Source organism: Sarcophilus harrisii, chromosome 2, assembly GCF_902635505.1.
Source record: "Sarcophilus harrisii chromosome 2, mSarHar1.11, whole genome shotgun sequence".
Lineage (NCBI taxonomy): Eukaryota > Metazoa > Chordata > Mammalia > Dasyuromorphia > Dasyuridae > Sarcophilus > Sarcophilus harrisii.
Genome location: NC_045427.1, coordinates 418,935,098 through 418,953,336, shown reverse-complemented (window position 1 = coordinate 418,953,336; position 18,239 = coordinate 418,935,098). Strand labels below are relative to the sequence as shown.

At 34.3% G+C, this 18,239-nt stretch overlaps 1 protein-coding gene across 1 annotated transcript in view; it reads right to left on the bottom strand.

Annotated features, from left to right (window-relative positions):
• GFPT2 (glutamine-fructose-6-phosphate transaminase 2) overlaps positions 1-18,239 on the bottom strand; it is a 53,487-nt gene that overhangs the window by 12,586 nt on the left and 22,662 nt on the right. The window contains exons 5-10 of the mRNA XM_003756910.4: positions 15,100-15,158; positions 9,591-9,725; positions 7,720-7,781; positions 4,347-4,426; positions 3,773-3,890; positions 1,876-2,039 (exon numbers count right to left, since the gene is read on the bottom strand). Coding sequence (XP_003756958.1) covers positions 1,876-2,039; positions 3,773-3,890; positions 4,347-4,426; positions 7,720-7,781; positions 9,591-9,725; positions 15,100-15,158 — 618 coding nt within the window. The remainder of the gene's footprint in view (positions 1-1,875; positions 2,040-3,772; positions 3,891-4,346; positions 4,427-7,719; positions 7,782-9,590; positions 9,726-15,099; positions 15,159-18,239) is intronic.

Genomic DNA, 18,239 nt, shown 5'->3' with positions numbered 1-18,239 from the left:
TTTCCCTATTAATAAGTGCTGGACCTAAAGCAGTTCTCCCGATTTATAATCCCTGAAAGATCTAGACCTTTGCTTCTCTATTATTTGGGACCTGAAACCTTTGGGAGTCCAGAGCTCCATTGTTCTGTTCACATTGAATCACATCTGAAGAAGAAAGCTCCAGTTCATAAAAACAAAAATACCAGCATGCCAGATTCTGCCCTACTATAGTTTAATCATCTGCCACATCAGTCTGTCTCCCATTATTCTGGGTCTTTATTTGGTCAAATAGTTTCACCACGTTAGCTCCAAGTAGTAAGCTAAGAGATACAATGGATAAAGAGCTGGGCCTAGAGTTAAGAAGACATACATTCAGATCTGGCTTCAGACACTTACTAGGTGTGTGAACTTGAGCAAATCACTTAATTTCTGCTGGCCTGTTTCCTAGATTGTAAAATGGGATTGGTAACATAATCTATCTCTCATAATTGTTATAAAGATCAACAGAAATAATATTTGTTTACAAATGCTTAGCTGGCACACAGTAGGTGCTTTATAAATGCTATTATTACTTTGATATGACTGCTTTCTTCTCTCCTGTAACCCTTCCTTTTCCTTCCCAGTGTTATTATAAAGTAGTTTATCTACTGTCTAGATTATACCACTGGGCCCTTTACAACCCTCACTCTGTTCATTAAATTCCCTATATCCTCAAATTCTCCTACCAAAATTCTTTTCAATCTTTATTTTATTGTTGTGGCTAGGTTTGGGGATTTTTTTTCTTTTTGGTGAGCCAATTGAGGTTAAGTGACATGCCCAGGGTCAGTAAGTATTAAGTGTCTGAAGTCAGATTTGAATTCCAGGGCTGGTGTTCTTTCCACTGCACCATGTAGCTGTCCCTCAACTCTTTATTTTAATGGAAACCTGGTTCTCCTCTTAGAATATATTATCCCTTAAGTTCTTCTCTGCTAGTTGGTTAATCCACCAGCACCTCAACTTCATGAAAATATCACATGAATAAGATGATAAAATATGTATCTCGAAATCTTGAGGCAGAGAAAGTAGGCTATAGTTACTATTTCAAAAAGAGGGATAGAGATCTCAACTATACTTAGGCTTGCAAAGATAATATAAAAGTAAGACAAGGGCTAGGATTCAGAGCTAGAAAGTACCTTACAGATAAAATCATCCATTTTAGAGAGGGAAACCAAATCTCACTAAGAGGTTAAGGCCATTTAGATAGTAAGTAACTGCTGGAATTTGAGATTTGGTCTTTGACTTTAGATTTAGTGCTTCCCCCCCACACTGTACCTTGCTGCTTACATGGAGGGAGTTTGCCCGAGAAAATGCTAAGATCAAATTCCATTTCTAACAGTTTAGAACAGAATTCTAAAATCAATAAGAAATTGTCTGTTCATGTCTTTTGACAATTTATCAATTGGTGGTTGTGGTGGAGAAAGCTGTGAATTTGTTTAGCCATTTTGGAAAATAATTTGCTTTCCAACTGTGCCCCCAAAGTTATCACCCAGCAACATCACTATTATGCCTAAAAAGAGCAAGAAAAGAAAATGACCCATATGTACAAACATATTTATAGCAACTCTTTTTGTGATGGCAAAGAAGTGGATTAACATAAATTGAGGAATGGGTGAACAAAGAATGATAAATGAATGTAATTAATACAATATAAATAATCCTCTGAGAGATACTGTTCTGGTGCTTATTTTTAACTGAAGCACTTGGGAGTCACCCACAGAAAAAAAGACCTAATATCATTCCTTCTGAGTTCTACCTTCTAATAATCGTGATATAGCCCTTATTTAGGAAGGGCTAAGTTAAAAATTTATCAAATCACAAATCAGGCTATACTAATGAAACTTTAGATAATATACATGCCTTTCATAATTTGCTGTAATTCCATCTGTAGAGTCTGGATGGCTCGAGATGGATCATCACTAGCTGAACGTTTCACTCGATGAATAGAGAGCTTCCCATCAGCAACGGCTGCAATGTCATCATCTTCAAGGAAAATTACTCTGTTGGTATGTTCAATAATAGCACTAAAGGAACAAAAATAGGTTTCAGAATTTAGATCTATCTCTAATATTTCAGAATAAGTGCTGTTTAATTCAATAATTTATTGGGGGAAAAAAACAGTACTCCATTGGTACTGTTTTTGAGGAATATTGAGAATTCAGATTAAAATCTACAAGAGAAATCTCTTTCTAATACAAAGAATATAAGTTTGGCTATGAAATTAATGATAGGCTTTTATATGGAATATCTGGGTATGTCCAGACATAGATTAGTGTGCCAGAAACCCTTTTATTCAGTGTAGCTGCTTGGGATCTGGAGTTCATCAGAGACTGGGTGATTGTTCTGGTTGTCATAGCCACTATTTCTCTTACTTCCTTGCTCCATTTCCTACTTACTTCTGTTCTCCCACCTCTGTGAGGTTCTGATGAAGGAGGAAAATGGAAGTGAGTCTAATGACTTTTTTACTTCACAGTTGAGGGCCCCTCCATAATCTTCTAGATTCTCATAACCTGCTCTGATAGTACTCCTCTATGGCAGGGCCCAATTTCTATTAAGATTAAATGAGCCTTTTTCCCCTTCTTCCTAACTCATTTGGAACTCTCTCTCTCTTCCTTGCTCTTATACACTGTAAGGCAAACCAGAGACAGGAAAAAAAATCAATTGAGATTTAAAACTTCTCTGGCTATTTTGTCTTTAAGTAAAAGATCACATTTGGTTAGGTTTTGGTTTCTTAAGTTTGGGCAATAAAAAGAATGTCTTTTATGATTGAGTATTCATTAAATATTCACCTTTTTAAAAATAATACAACTTCCTAGGTACATATCCTACTTATATGTATTGTACATCTCTATGAAGTCAAGACAGATTCTACCCCATATCTTTTTTGTCATTCATATAGGGAAATTAATTTCATTAGACAATGAAGACTTTTCTATTTGTTGTCTTCCATTGAGCTCTATCTTCCTATCTCTCTCTGTTTTTCAGAAAGTCTCCACTGAAGATGGAGTACCTCTTTGTGACCTTCTCCAATTCATTTTACAAATGAGGAAACTGGGTTAAATGACTTGCCCAAGGTCATATGGCTAGAGGGCCAGATTTGAACACAGGAGGATGTCTTCCTTTTTTTTTTTTTTTGGCTGGGGGAAAAAGAGGCTTCTACAGTAATTTTCATTTAGAGTCTTTTTGTCTTAAAATGGAAAGGAAATGGGATTTATTTAAATTCCAAATGAAGTATTATAATCTTTAAAGGAGACAATAGTTGTACACTAACTATTGTATAGATGTTATGTTGGCTATTCAATTACATCTATAAAATTTCTGCTGGACATTCTACATATTGATCACCAAGAAAATGACTCTTCATTCACAGATTAGAGAAATAGGGGCAAGTCCAGAAGTCAACATTTAAGCTTTATAATACAGTTCTGGAGAAAGGACCATATTAATACAAACAAAGCCTTCAATGAGTACATGTGATTAAATGGCGAAATCTTTATTTGGTAGGCGTCTGAGAGCACAGCTAGAATGATAAGATAAACAATACAATGATGAACCTTTATTAGGCATTTTGGGAGATGTAATATTTAGACAAGAAACAATCCTTGATCTCATAGAACTTAGTATAGAGAATTAAGACACAAAACATAAGACATAGCAGGTTTTAGTTCTTCATGAAATAATCACAATGTTGTACCTGTCAGGAAAACTTGAGAACTTTGTCAGTACTAAGAAGTAAAGAAATAAAGTTTCCTACTACCTTGCATCAGAAGCGAAGAAAAACTCTACTGCTTTATCCCCAACAGCATGAAGACAAGTTGAACTATCAAGTCTCTTCATTCTTGTTTTACATATATTCTTTACATTCTCAATGTTGCCTATAAATAAAATAATTTCATTGATTTCATAACCCTAAACCATTCAGTATATTAAAATGTAAAACATACACTAAATATGGGGTCAACTTAATCTTGAATTCAGTTATTTGAAGAGATTGACACTGGGAGAGAAATATTAATTTTTTAGGTTATTAGCTGCAGCAGTCAAATTCTGAAACTAATTACAAACCTCAAATTTTTCTACAAAAATATTTAAACTGATAAAAAATAAGATTTAGAAAAACTGGATCATGCTTTGCGAAGTCACCTAATAATCATAAGGAAGTTTTAGACACTTACATGCATTTCATCTCTTTCCCTCCCATCCCTTTATATTCTCACCACATATTAATGCTTCCACATTTCCCAAAGAACTGGCATGCATTAAATATATCTGCTGAGTCTTGAGGAACTGGCCAACAATTATAACTTTCACATGCTTTATAAATAACTTACATGTCCTATATAATATGGGGATCTGTTCAGTAGAAAGTTTATATTTACTACGAACTCCAATGAGCAGTGGGCTCCCTCTCCTGTTAATATAACAATGAATAACATTACACATAAAACATTTTGCATATAAGTATATATTGAGACAACTATCTTTTATTAAGAACAAATTTTGAATTTTGGGGAAAATATTAGAGTTTTATGAGCAGGATGCCCTGTTTCAAACAGCATCCTTTCTATTCATTACCCAATCATGGTCTATGAAAATTCCAAGTTTCATATTTTGGATATGCAGTATAATATACTAAAACCAATGGATTTTTTTCCTTGACCTTACGTAGATGTTTTTGCACCCAATGAGATCACTCAAAGAGTTTTATAAATCTGTGATTTTAGTAATACTACATAACTTTAGTAATATTACATAATTTTTCTGAAGCATACACTTTCACAAGGAAAATAGTCAGATTCACTTTTAGATTTCTCTACAAGAAATAAAAATTGTTTGGTTAACAAACTTATCTATTTCCCTCAACCTAGACTCTGGTTACTCTACACTTATGCCAATATACAAGAAATATCTCCTTGCTGACAATGTAATTTTTCTGGTTTAGAGGCAACATTCAATTAGAGAAGTGTTTGTTTTGTTTTAATTTACTGCTGTTCTACTACAAAAATCTAACTCATATTTTTTAATTTTATCTTTTAAACAACCAATTCCATATTTCAAAATATATATCAGCAAAGAACACTTCATTTTGCAGTTTATAGCGAATTCAAGATTCAAAACAGCCAGATAATGCTTAGCCAGAATCTTTCTATTAGAGTAAGATTTCAGTCATCACTAACCAATATATGAAGTTTTTTTTAAAATTGCCTTTAAAGAAGAGAGGAAGAATTTTTAAATCTACAAAGAATTTTGTCTCTAGTAATTTGAACTCCAAGGCAACATTTGTGTAAGATATTTATTTAGAAGGCTTCTAAGCAACTTGGATGAATAAACTATTCATTCCTTTGATGCCACATGCATCTAGCCCACATACATTCCTTTTGATCTGTTTAAATGAATCAACAAAGCTCTAATAAGACTTTGGTGATAATAAATCCAACTGCCTTTCAGATATCTTAAGCTGGATGTCTAGTAGACATATTAAAATAAACATGTCCAGAATAGAAATCATTCTCTTTCCCCCTAAATCCTCCTTCTCTCCTTCTTTATTACTGTAGAGGGCAACACCATCCTTATAGCTCCTAAGTTATTTTTGATTCCTCACTATCTCTTACCCAGCTCCTTCCTGTCCCTCTCTCGCCAGTCTATTGCCAGGACCTCTCAATTTGCAACATATTTTATATGCCCCCTTTTCAATCAACTGACTCTTTATACCTATAGGATCAAATTACAAAATCCTCCATTTGGCTTTCAAAATACTTCGTGACCCACTCCCTCCTATCTTTCCAGTCTTCTTATACCTACACCCTACCACCAATTCTTCAGTCTAGTGACACTGACCTCTTGGCTGTTGCACAAACACAATACTTCATTCTCTTGATTCCTGGCATTGTCTTTAGCTTTCCTCCATGCCTGAAAATGCTTCTTCCTTTTCCACTCTGTTTAGCTTTCCTCCATGCCTGAAAATGCTTCTTCCTTTTCCACTCTGTTTAGTGACTTCTCCAGCTTTCTTTAAGTATCTCATCTTTTATAGGAAGCCTTCCCTAATTCTTCATATTTCTAGTGCCTTCCCTGCTAATTATTTCCTATTTATCTGATATAGAGTTTGCTTTGTATACATTTCTTTGCATGTTGTTTCCCCCATTAAGTTGTAAACTCCATGAAGGCAAGAATTATCTTTTGCCTCTTTTGTATTTGCACAGTTTAGCACAGGACCTGGTTACACTATGTGGGTCAGATACCCCATAAACAAATTATATAGGGGAAATCCATGAAACATAGTGGTTACATAAAAATGAAACACAATACAAGTTCCTGAAGGAATTTATAATAGGTAGGCTATGACTCAATAGAGTACAATCAGATCCAAAAAAAAAGTTTTTTTGCAAGACACACTTTTAAGTTGAATCTGCATTATTAACATTTTCTCTATCATTTTCCAGAAAATATAGATTCTGATCTTATGGCTCCATTACTTCTAGCTGTTTGATATTAGGTAACAGAAAGAACCTTCTTTATGCTTATTTGCTCATCCATACATAGAGATAGAAAGATCATATTTGTAATCATTCTTTGAAAACTTCATCATGTCATAAAACATGAGACAATGGTCTCTATTAAAGAGGCACTATAGTGCAATGGCTATACCCACTCTCAGACATATGTTGGATGTATGATATGGGGAAAATCACTTAGCTCCAAGGTCTGTTTCTCTCTCCTCCTCTCCATCTCTCCCACCAATTCACTAATACAGAGAGTTGACAAGAGTTTCATATCTGCACCCCTAGTGGGATTTTTCTCACTGAGAGTTCTTTATACCAATGGAATCACAGGTCCAGACCAAAAATAAATTTTATGAGTGAGAGAGGAAGTAATATTGTCCCATTCTAGAAGGCTGCAAGGCCAACTAGAATAATACCTACTCTTCTTTATCTGGGTGATTAGCACACAGACATAGAGAAGAACCTTTTCTTCTTTCATTAACATAAGCTTAACCTTTAAAAGTCACAGAAAAAAAGAGAAAGGATTTTCACATTAATTTTTCTTAACCATAGGATCCTAGCCACAATAAAGATAAGCAGAAGAGTGATTCCTTCTATTCATCTACTCTGCCTAAAGACAAAGAAATGTGATTGTGCCAAAGGTAGGAGCTAAGTACTTTTTAAACTTTAAAACAAAGAAACTCAAACAAATCTCAAATGGCACTACTACTACCATTCAATTTTCCCTTCCCAAAGCCCTATTTCGGGAGAGAGAGAAGAAAACCAAAGTTCCAATTTCATTTTCAAGTTGGTCATTTTCAAATTTAAGCATACATTTTAAAGTTATTAATAAAAACACTTTTACTTAAGCTTATTTACGATTTTGTAATTGTTTTCAGTCATTTTGGCAGTGTGCAACTCTTTGTGACCCCATTTGGTTTTTTTTGGGGCAAAGATACTGGAGTGATTTGCCATTTTCTTCTGTATGGTGGATGGATGATGGAAACTGAGGCAAACAGAGTTAAGTGTTTTGCTCAGGGGCACACAGCTAGTAAGTTATCTGAATTCATTAGTTCTCAAATCATTTTTCCTCACAAAGAATAAAATGATTATACTGGATTTGCTATTTAAAACTTAATGTACAATTTTAAAGTGTTCCAATCAAGTTCCCAAAATTTTATTGCTGTTTTTTACAATATAAATACAAATGCATTTAAAAACTAACCTGGTAGTAACGGCTTCTCCTGGGTAATGGATGCTCTTGAAAACCAATGCAAATGCTCCTTCCTGGAATCATACATAACAGAAATGGAGGAAAATGCATATAGGGCTAAAAACAATTATCAGCCCCTTGTTCCCTTATATGTATGCATTAATACTCAAACAATTTTTATTGGTACAGATGGATAAAATTTGACAAAATACTATAATAAAGAATACCATAATTATCAATGAGTAATTCTGAACCACTTAATACAAGACATATTAACAGTACCTATCCCACTGTTTTATTGAATATGGGTATTTAATAGATGTTTGCTGATAACAATATCTGGAGTGGATCAAAGGAAAGGAAAACAATTCTAAACTCTAAGCAATATCTGTTTCTGATTAAATCTTTCCTTATCATGTTGGTTTTATCAAACAACTAGAAATTGGCAAAAAGCTAAGATTAAAAAATATTCTCAGTTTGGATGTGACATGTTGGGAAAAACAAAACAAAACAAAACAAAAAATTCTTCTCGGAAACAGTAGATGACATCGCTGGTATAGAAATGACTTCACCCTACAGACATGAAAATAGTTAAGCCTTCTTTGTTTAGAGATGCTTGCAAAAGGAACTAGGCTAGAAGACTCTGGAAGATACCAGAGTCAGCCTTATCTTTGACTGCAAGTGACGTATTCCTTGAGATTCGTTTGCTTTCTTCAATGGGCATTACTAGTACCTGCCACTGATCTGTCTAGAGTGTTCAAAAAATTTCCTTTCCTTCTCATCATTACTAATATATTAACTTAGATGAGCGTTTTTCTCTTTGGACTTCAGTTTGCTTGCCTATAAAATAAAGGGTGATTTTTGCCTTTTTAGTTTGCATATGGAGAGAGACCAAGTCTTTGCTTTTGAAGTACTTTGCTCTTGACTATGGGTCATAAAAAGATGCACATAAAAATAGAATAAGTGCTTAATAATGACTGGTGATTGCACTTGCATTCTTATTCTCTTTCTCACTCTTTATCTCCTTACTTTTTTTGTTATTGTTCACTAAAAAAGGTTCATGTATCTTATTTTTCAAAGTTTTGATTGAAATTTAAAATTTATAAGACACAAATGATATGCCATCAATTATTATCAACAAATATTACTTTAGTACTGCACAAAAGGTACAAGAGAGAAGGAAATATTAAAGCAATATCAGTTGTTAGTAGAAATCTGTATTTCAATTGAACAGTCATTAAAGTCTTATTGTATGGCGATTATATTTTTAGCTTTTTATTTGTATTTCTATTTGTATTTCTAAGAAGGAAGATTTCTTCCCATCTCAAGATTCAGTTACTATGCAAATGAAGAAAAGCACTTTCAAATTGAAGATTTTCTTTCCACATAGCAGTGTTTCAAAGAAATTATCTACTATATCAGATAAAAGATTGGACACTAAAGTTTGACATCAGAATTAATGTAGGATTTTCTAGAACTGTAATTTCTAATAGAAACGAAGTTAAAACTGACCAATATTTGATGCATTATCATATCTGTAATTATTTTACTTTTATTAGTATTAACCATTTTACCAGTGAAAAGATGACTCTTACAAATGATATATTCCATGATGTATTTAGCAAAGGAGTGAAAAGTAATTTCTTTTTGTCAGAATATTAATTTGAAAATATCAAAGTATGCTAAAACCTCACACTCAAGAATCAATTCTATCACTCCCAGTTAAGGCCTATCTTCCCTATATCTTATTTTGTTCTCCTAGAACTTCCCTTGCTACTCACCCACACAAGCAATCATATATAATACATTGAGATAATTCCTGTGAATAGACGAGCATTTATCTGTACTACTGAGTTAGAATGTAAAGGTGTAGATTGACTTACCAACTGCTGGATGACTCTTTCTACCAAGGTTGAGAATCTGATATCTTCACTTTCTCTGTTATCATATACATATTTAATCAGTTTTGCAATGGTCTCTGTATCAGTTTCAGACTCAAACTCATAGCCTTTGGTTTCCTGAAATAGTTAATTGAATATGCAATATCAGCTAACCATTGTGATACATTCTATATTCCAACTATTTTAATAGATTTGCCAGAATTTCCTCTTCCCCACCTCCCTTAAAGGTTTAGCATGACTTTAGGTAAAAATAAATGTATTCTCTAAGCCTGATCCAATTATCATAGTGTGGAAGTACCCACAAGGACTTGAAACCTATACCAAAGAAGTATAAGATTCTGGAGCTCCTACTAAACTGGAAGAGTTCTGAATTCAGCACCAATAAAAGACCATAGCCTCTTTGTTGTATGCCAGCCTGTTTATAGCATAGAGCAGAAAGGGAGTTAGGTTGATCTCATCCAATCTCATCACTTTATAAACAAGAAAACAGATTCAGAGAAGTGTATTGTCCAAGATCACGTGTGTAATAACTTGAAGATTTAGGATTTGAACTCAGATCCTTTATTGTAAATCCAGTTCTTTTCCTATTTCATGCTGCCTCTCAGAGATCACTATCAAATCTTTACTATCAAAATTGTTTTCTATATCTCTTCTCCTTTTCACAATTAAAATCCTAGAAAAAGCTATCTATACTTTGTTAATTATCCCTATTTCCTCTCCTCTCACTTTTCAACCTTTTGTAATGTGGTTTCTGACTTTACCACTTCAATTTTTTTTCTTTCTATAATTAGCAATGATCTCTTTATTGCCTTATCTGGGCCTTTTTTCTACATTTTTCAATATTTGACACTGTTGATTACCCTCTTGTTCTAGATACTGTTTCCTTTTGGCATTTTTTTAATTTGGCTTTTTCTTTGATCTCATCCTACCTACCTGATCTCAGTTGTGAGTTTAAATCCAAAGCCTTTTCTGCCCCAGATCATCTTTTCTTGTCTCTCTTGGTGAATTCAAAACTCCTGTGAGTTTAATTATCATCACTATGCAAGTGATTTCCTGATCTATATATTTAGCTTTATCTAGTCCTTCTCCCGAGTTCCTATCCCACATCATCAATTACCTAAAGGACATGTTGAATTGGATGCTCTGGAAGCATCTCAAACTCAACATGTCCTAAATAGAACTCATTAACTTTTCCCACAAACCTACCTCTCTTCCAAACTTCTCTATTTCTGCCCAGGGCACAATTATATTTTTGCTCACCAAGATTCAACACCTTGGAGTCAGTCATATCTCTTGTGTAGGCGAGATGAACCATCCCTCACCCCACTTATCCAATCCGTTGCCACCTCTTAATTGAAGTATCACAATAGCTTCCTAATCATACTCCCTGCCACAGTTTTCTTTCTTCAAACTATCTTCCACAAAGCTGCCAAAGTGAATTTCCTAAAGCCCTGGTCTGCTCATGCTAATCCCCTGATCAATAAATACCAATGATTCCCTATTTGTTGCCTCTAGAATAAATTATGAAATCCTGTTTGGTGATTAAAAATTCTTTACAACTTTGCTCTAATAATACTCTCTTCCAGCCTTATTATATATTATTCTCCTGTCACACTCTCCACTGACTTTGACTTTAGTCAAACTGGACTTCTTTCACTAGATTCTATTTCCCCTCTCTGTTCCTTTATACTATGTGTCCCTATTGCCTAGAATACATGGCTTCCTAATCTTTTCCCTAGGTATATCCCTAATTTCCATTAAAGGTCAACTTGAATATCACTTTCTGCAAGAAGCCTTTCTTGATAAGTCTCAGGTTCAACTGCCTCCTTGCTGTCTAAATTAATTTGTATTTCTAAATGTATATAAACATGTATATTATGGCATTTTGTTTTGCTTGATAGAATACGTATAACATATCAAGTTGTTTACTGTCTCATGGATAGGGGAAGTAAAAGAGTGAGAGAGAAAATGAATAATGTGAAATTTTCAATGTTAAAAATTGTCTTTATAAGACTTACATGAACTGATGCTGAGTTAAGTGAGTAGAACCAAGAGAACATTGTACACAGTAGAACCACGATTATGTGATGATCAACTGTGACAGGTTTGGCTCTTTTCAACAATGCACTGATTCAAAGCAATTCCAATAGACTTGGGATGGAAAATGCTATTCACATCTAGAGAGAGATTTATGGAGACTGAATGTGCATCAAAACAGTATTTTCACCTTTTTCTCTTGTGTTTTTTTCCTTTTTGGTCTGAGTTTTCTTGTGCGACATGACAAATATAGAAATATATTTAAAAGGATTGCACATATTTAACATATATCAGATTGCTTGCTATTTTGGGGAGGGAGGAGACAAGAAAGGGAGAGAGAAAAATTTGAAACACAAAGTCTTACAAAAATGAATGATGAAAACTATCTTTACATGTATTTGGAAAAATAAAATATTATTGACAAAAATTTTTTAAAACTGAAAAAATTGTTTTTATATGTAACTAGGGAAAAAAACCAAAATATTATTAGCAATAAAATAGATGACCTAGAATTAAAAAACAAACATGTATATTGACACATATATATGTATTTACACATGTTGACTCTCTAATAGGATGAAAGCTGTTTGAAGTCAAGGTCTATTTCAGTCTGGATTTCATTTCTCCAGCACTCAGCAAGTGTGCCTGACACATAGTAGGTACTTACTAAGTGATTGTTGAATGTTTAGAGAGTCAGTCTGGTCTAATGGATAGAGTTCTGGATTTAGAGGAAGACTTGGGTTTAATCCTAGTTCTATCCTTAATGAGTTATGCTATCTTGGGGCAAGTTTCTTATCTATGGTCTCAGCTTCCTTATCTATAAGGAGTTTGATCTAAATGGCTTCTAAGGTCCCTTTCAGCTCTAGTTCTGACCTGATGATGGACTGGTTACATGGTTATACATTTTTCAGCCACAGAGATTTTTGAAGAGTATCCTCCAAACTGTAGAAAAGTATTAATTAGAAAAATAATTAATTAATAAAATAATTCTTCCACAGAGGAAGAACGCTATGTTGACAAAATGTGAATTTTGGAGGCAGCGAGGTGGTGCAATAGGTAGAGCATTGGGATTGGAGTCAGGAAAAACCTGAATTCATATCAGGATTCTGACTAAGGTTATGACCTTGAGCTAGCATTTAACTACAGGATTCAGCTTATTATAATGATGGAAAGATCACTGGACTAGCATAGTTAGGAGGCTTTAATTTTAGTCCCAAATTTACCACTGATAAGCTCTGTGAGCTTAGGCAAATTCCTACACTCTCTGAACTTATTTCTTTGTCTATAAAAACAGGCACTTTTGGCCTAGGCCATTTAACAATTCAATAATTTAACTAATAGATATTAAACACCACTATTAAGTAAAACATTGTCCTAGGTGCTGGGATAAATAGAAAATTGAGAAGAACCACACATTACTAAGAACAGACCTGTTATTCAATGAATAAGTATGCTTATGTACATAAGAAAAATAGAAACAATTGCTAAGCATAACCATTAAAAACATGGTTTCTGGGTAATTTAATCATTTTATTAATAAGGCTAGAAGGTTATTAATAAAAGGATGGTCATTTGGCCGTCTCTCTTAGACCAAAGACAACCATGCCTGTCAAGCTCATAGTTTTTCAATGAAGGGCTAAGGATGGAGAAATTATTTCTGTAGTCAGACCACCCACAGCCTTGAGCTATCTAGATAAAAGGATCTATCTCCACCCCAGCTTGAGTAGGTTTCCCAATCTTAGATTAAATTCCTAGTAAAGCTGGGTGGGCTCTAACCAAGATAGAGAAGCCGTTAATGTAATCTCATTATCAGGAATATCCTTCAAGAGACATTAAAATCAGGACTTTGGAAAAAAGGGAGAGCTCTAAATCTGAATGAAGATATTAGTTATTAAAAACCATTTCTCACATAAGTGAGATATGAGGGGAGAAAAATCATTACAAATTGGAGGTTGGTATCAGAGGGGACTTCCATTCAGTGGTGATATTTGGATTATACCATAAAGAATGAGCAGTTATTCAAATGAGGGAAGTAAAAGTGGGAGAAAGAAGGCTTTACTACACCATAGTGTAATCAAATACAAAGAATGAAACAGTGAATTCACTTTGACTTGGGTATAAATTGTGCAAAAGGGAAAAAACGATATAGCTGGAAATATAGGTTGGAAATGTGGTACTACGGTTCCCTTTTGATGTCCTGACCTAGTTTCCCCATTTTCCTATCTGCCTCAGGTTATAACCTTTCCCTCTTAATGTTTAATGGGATAAAGGTCTTTATCCATTTTGGACATCATTAGAATATCAGGAGCCTCTCCAGTACCTCCCATTCTGTCATCCTAGGTGCCTCCCTCACCATTAGGTTATCCCCATCCAGGTACCTCCCCCATTATGTCATTGTTCTTGTTATCCTATAAAAAAGTTTGCTGTCTGATACTTAGTGCTGGATTCTTTGAGACTGATAGTCTCCTTCAGCCCTGGGACCAACCATGGATCCATTGGTCCCAGTAAATCTCTCCATTTAATAAACTATTAAATTGTTCTCTAATCTCTGTCTTTCTCTGACATTACAGAACCAGATTAAAGATGATGAAAATTTATTTAGCAGACAATGGGAAGTCACAGATAGTTTTTGAGTAGACATGTGATATGATCAAAACTGATGGCAGCCACATGAGAATAGACTGGAAAGACTGGAGAATGAAAACGGGGAAGCTAATTAGGAAGTTATTATAGCAGTCTAAGCCTGAACAGGTTAAGAACTCAAACATAGTGGATAAAACAATAGTAGAGAGTAAGAAGTACATCTAAGACATTGTAGAAATAGAATACAGGAAATAGCAATTAATTGATTGTGAGAGATAAGGGAAAGAGGAAAATTCAAAAGGGATATTTAGATCACAGGTCTAGGTAATTGAGATGGTTGTATCTTCAAAATAAATAGAGAATTTAAGTGAAAGGAAATTTCTGGGGGGTGATGAGTACAGTTTTAGAAATGTAGTAAAGGTAAAGATATAAGGTTGAAATACTGAAGAGATTGGGAATAAAGATAAAAGTATGGGTTATTTGTTGAGGAGTGATGTTTATAAATGATTCCTATTTTATGGTCTTATTTGTGGATTAATTTCATATTTTATTTATTTTTATTTGCTGAGAGCGTAATCAAGTTTACAATAAAATAAACAAAGGTCCTCCAGATTTGGAAAGCATAACTCTAAGCTAGTGGCTAATATCAAGCTTAGGATAGCAGTGTAAAACTGCTTCTTTTGTTAACTTGTCCTTTTCTTACTGATCCTTCATTTTCTCATAGTTCCTCACTTTCTTCAAAAGAACACTTTGTATTTGGGAGAGAATCTTGAATTCATTAAATCCCATCCATCTCTAAACCTATGTATGATGAAAGAATGTTAAGTATGTTAAGGTTTAACTTCCAAGTCAGTTATTATCAATGACATACCAGGAATTTCCTTAGATCCTTGTAATTGGTGATGATCCCATTATGTATAACAACAAATTCTGAAAAAAAAATATAAAAATGCAATTATGAACAAACTACAATAAATGGCAGAACAATTTGAGTAATTCTCATTCTGCCCAAGAAAACAGAAGTTGTCACTGATGTCATTTAAATTAAATGATCAGAAGAAACATTATATGCTAAAAGGAAATTCCACTTGTTCTAATAAAACTAAAATTTAATTTATGAAACTACAAATTAAGCTTTCAACTACATTTGTTAAAAATATACTATCTTTCAGAGACAGGTAGGTGACACAGTGGATAGAGCATCAGCCTTGAAGTCAGGAGGACTTGAGTTCAAATATGGCTTCAAGCACTTAAAACGTCTTAGCTGTGACTTAGCTGGGAAAGTCACTTAACTCCAATTGCCTCAGTCAAAACATACACACACACACACACACACACACAATCTTTCCAACTATAAAAACTATCTGGTACTACTGAGTGAAATGAGCAGGACCAGGAGATCATTATATACTTCAACAACAATACTATATGATGATCCATTCTCATGGACGTGGCCTTCTCCAGCAATGAGATGAACCAAATCATTTCCAATGGAGCAGTAATGAACTGAACCAGCTACACCCAAGGAAAGAACTCTGGGAGATGACTATGAACCACTACATAGAATTCCCATTCCCTCTATTTTTGTCTGCCTGCATTTTGGATTTCTTTCACAGGCTAATTGTACACTATTTCAGAGTCCAACTCTTTTTATACAGCAAAATAACTGTTTGGACATGTATACATATATTGTATTTAACTTATACTTTAACATATTTAACATGTATTCGTCAACCTGCCATCTGGAGGAAGTGGTAGGGGGAAGGATGGGAAAAATTGGAACAAAAGGATTTGCAATTGCTATTGGATTTGGATAATTAGGCATACTCCTAATAGAGACCCAAAGTTTCATCAGGCAGATATGTTAGATGGTGCAGGGAGGCCGATGAATGAGTGGTTAATAATTTTTAAAAGGGGGTGGGTTTTATGTAGATTGGTCATTAGTTTTTGTAGTTGAATTACAACAATGGTTTTTCATGCCATAGGCTATGGTTAGAGTCCATACTAAAACTAATATGGAAATGATGTTTGTTTTTATATTGTCTTTGTTATTAATTTTTGGGTTTGTTGCTTTTGCTTCTAAGCCTTCTCCTGTATACGGGGGTTTAAGTCTTGTGACTAGTGGGGTTTTGGGCTGTGCAGTTGTTGTGAGTTTAAATAGCACGTTTTTGGGGTTAATTGTATTTTTGATCTATTTGGGAGGAATATTAGTAGTGTTTGGTTATACTGCTGCTATGGCTACGGAGGAGTACCCTGAGAGCTGAGTGGGTAATATGGTGGCTTTTAGTATGTTGTTGCTTACTTTGTTAATGGAGATAATTTGATTTTGGGTGTCAGGTGAGGTTGAGGTGGTCACAGCCGTGGAGTTGTTTGATTCGTTGGGTAATTATTGTGTGGGTCAGGATTGAAATGGGGTGTCTTTATTGTCAGTGCTGAAAAATTACCTGTGCATATATCTTGTAAATAAAAAGCTATAATAAAGAAAATTTTTTAAAAACTATCTGGTACTAGAAAAAATAATAGAAAAATAATCACTGGAACAGAATCAAGAACTAAGAAACAGAATATAATATGTATAGGAGGATATAAGTGTTTGAGAATGTAGGAATGAAAAACCTTAAATAAAAGAATTTTTATTTAATATAAACTTGGGGGGTGAGGAAATTGGATCATAGCTTGGCATAAATGAATTTTGAACCACATCTTAAACTAGAAGAAAAATAATAATCAAGGAGAGATTTTTATAAAAATCTAATATCTAGAATCTGTACCAAACTGGCATAGTTTCCCAATACAGGAGGAATCATAAATTTGAGTGTTTTTATATAGAGATATATAATGAGTCATTGGTTTGCATGGATACTGCACATTCTTAACTATAGTGACATTTCAGGTTCATAGACCTAGGGTTGCAAGGGACTTTAAAGGCCCAACCCTCATTTAACAGTTGAGAAAACTGAGCCCCAGGGATATTAAGGGACTTGCATAACCTCAGAAAAGTAGAATTCATTAGAAAAAAATTTGTACATAGATCTTCTCCAGAATCAGTTCTTTTTCTACTGTTCCATTATAAATAAACAGCCACTATCTGGACAATTTTTGTGATGACATACATAGTATAGGTCAATTGTTACCTCCCTATTTACTTTAATGAAAAAACCCAGTCTTGTAATCCTATTCAGAGGATTTCCAATAGGTTCTAAATCTTCCATATAATGGGTTCTTGACCAAATTCTCTGATGTTTCACTGCCCCCTGGTGTACCATCTTTCTCTAGTAAGATGCAATATATTGGGTGGAAGATAATGAGATTATGTCAATTCATTCTCTCTCTGTCTTTCTCCTGTAGATAAAGCCATATATGTGTGTATATGGTGTGTGTGATACTGAAAAAATACATTTCCACACAACAAAAGAACCTATTTAAGTTTACATAGGTCTGCATGGATCCACAGAGGAACTATTTTATGTCATGTGCTGATGGAGAGAATGATCTATGGCAAAGAAAGATAGCCCCACCCATGGTATGTGACCACTTTATATTATTTAATGGGCATACGGATTTACAAAACTGTCTAGCACATACTTTCACACTATAAATCCAAACAAGCTGCTACTGAATTTCCTATGCTTTGGAAAAAGGACTACTGGTCCTAGTGTGCATGTGTGAGGGAGAGAAGGAGGGAGAAGGAGGGGAAAGATGCCACAGAAGTAGTGCTTTATGGTTTAGTATCAACCTTTGACATGAGGAAAAGCATCCTAAAAACCGGAGCTAACCACAAGTGAAATTAGTTGCCTTCTCAAGTAGTGGGGTCTTTCTCACTGCAAAGTTTCAAGCAAAGGCTAGATTATTACTGGTTGAGAACAGTGTAGAAGCAATCCATGTCTAGCTATGGGTTGATCTGGACTTTTGACATCTCTTCCTACTCAGAGAGTCAGTGAATTTATTCTAGGTATGGGCTAATGAGTTTTGTCTAATGGTTCAAGATATACTGAATCCTAAAAACATATT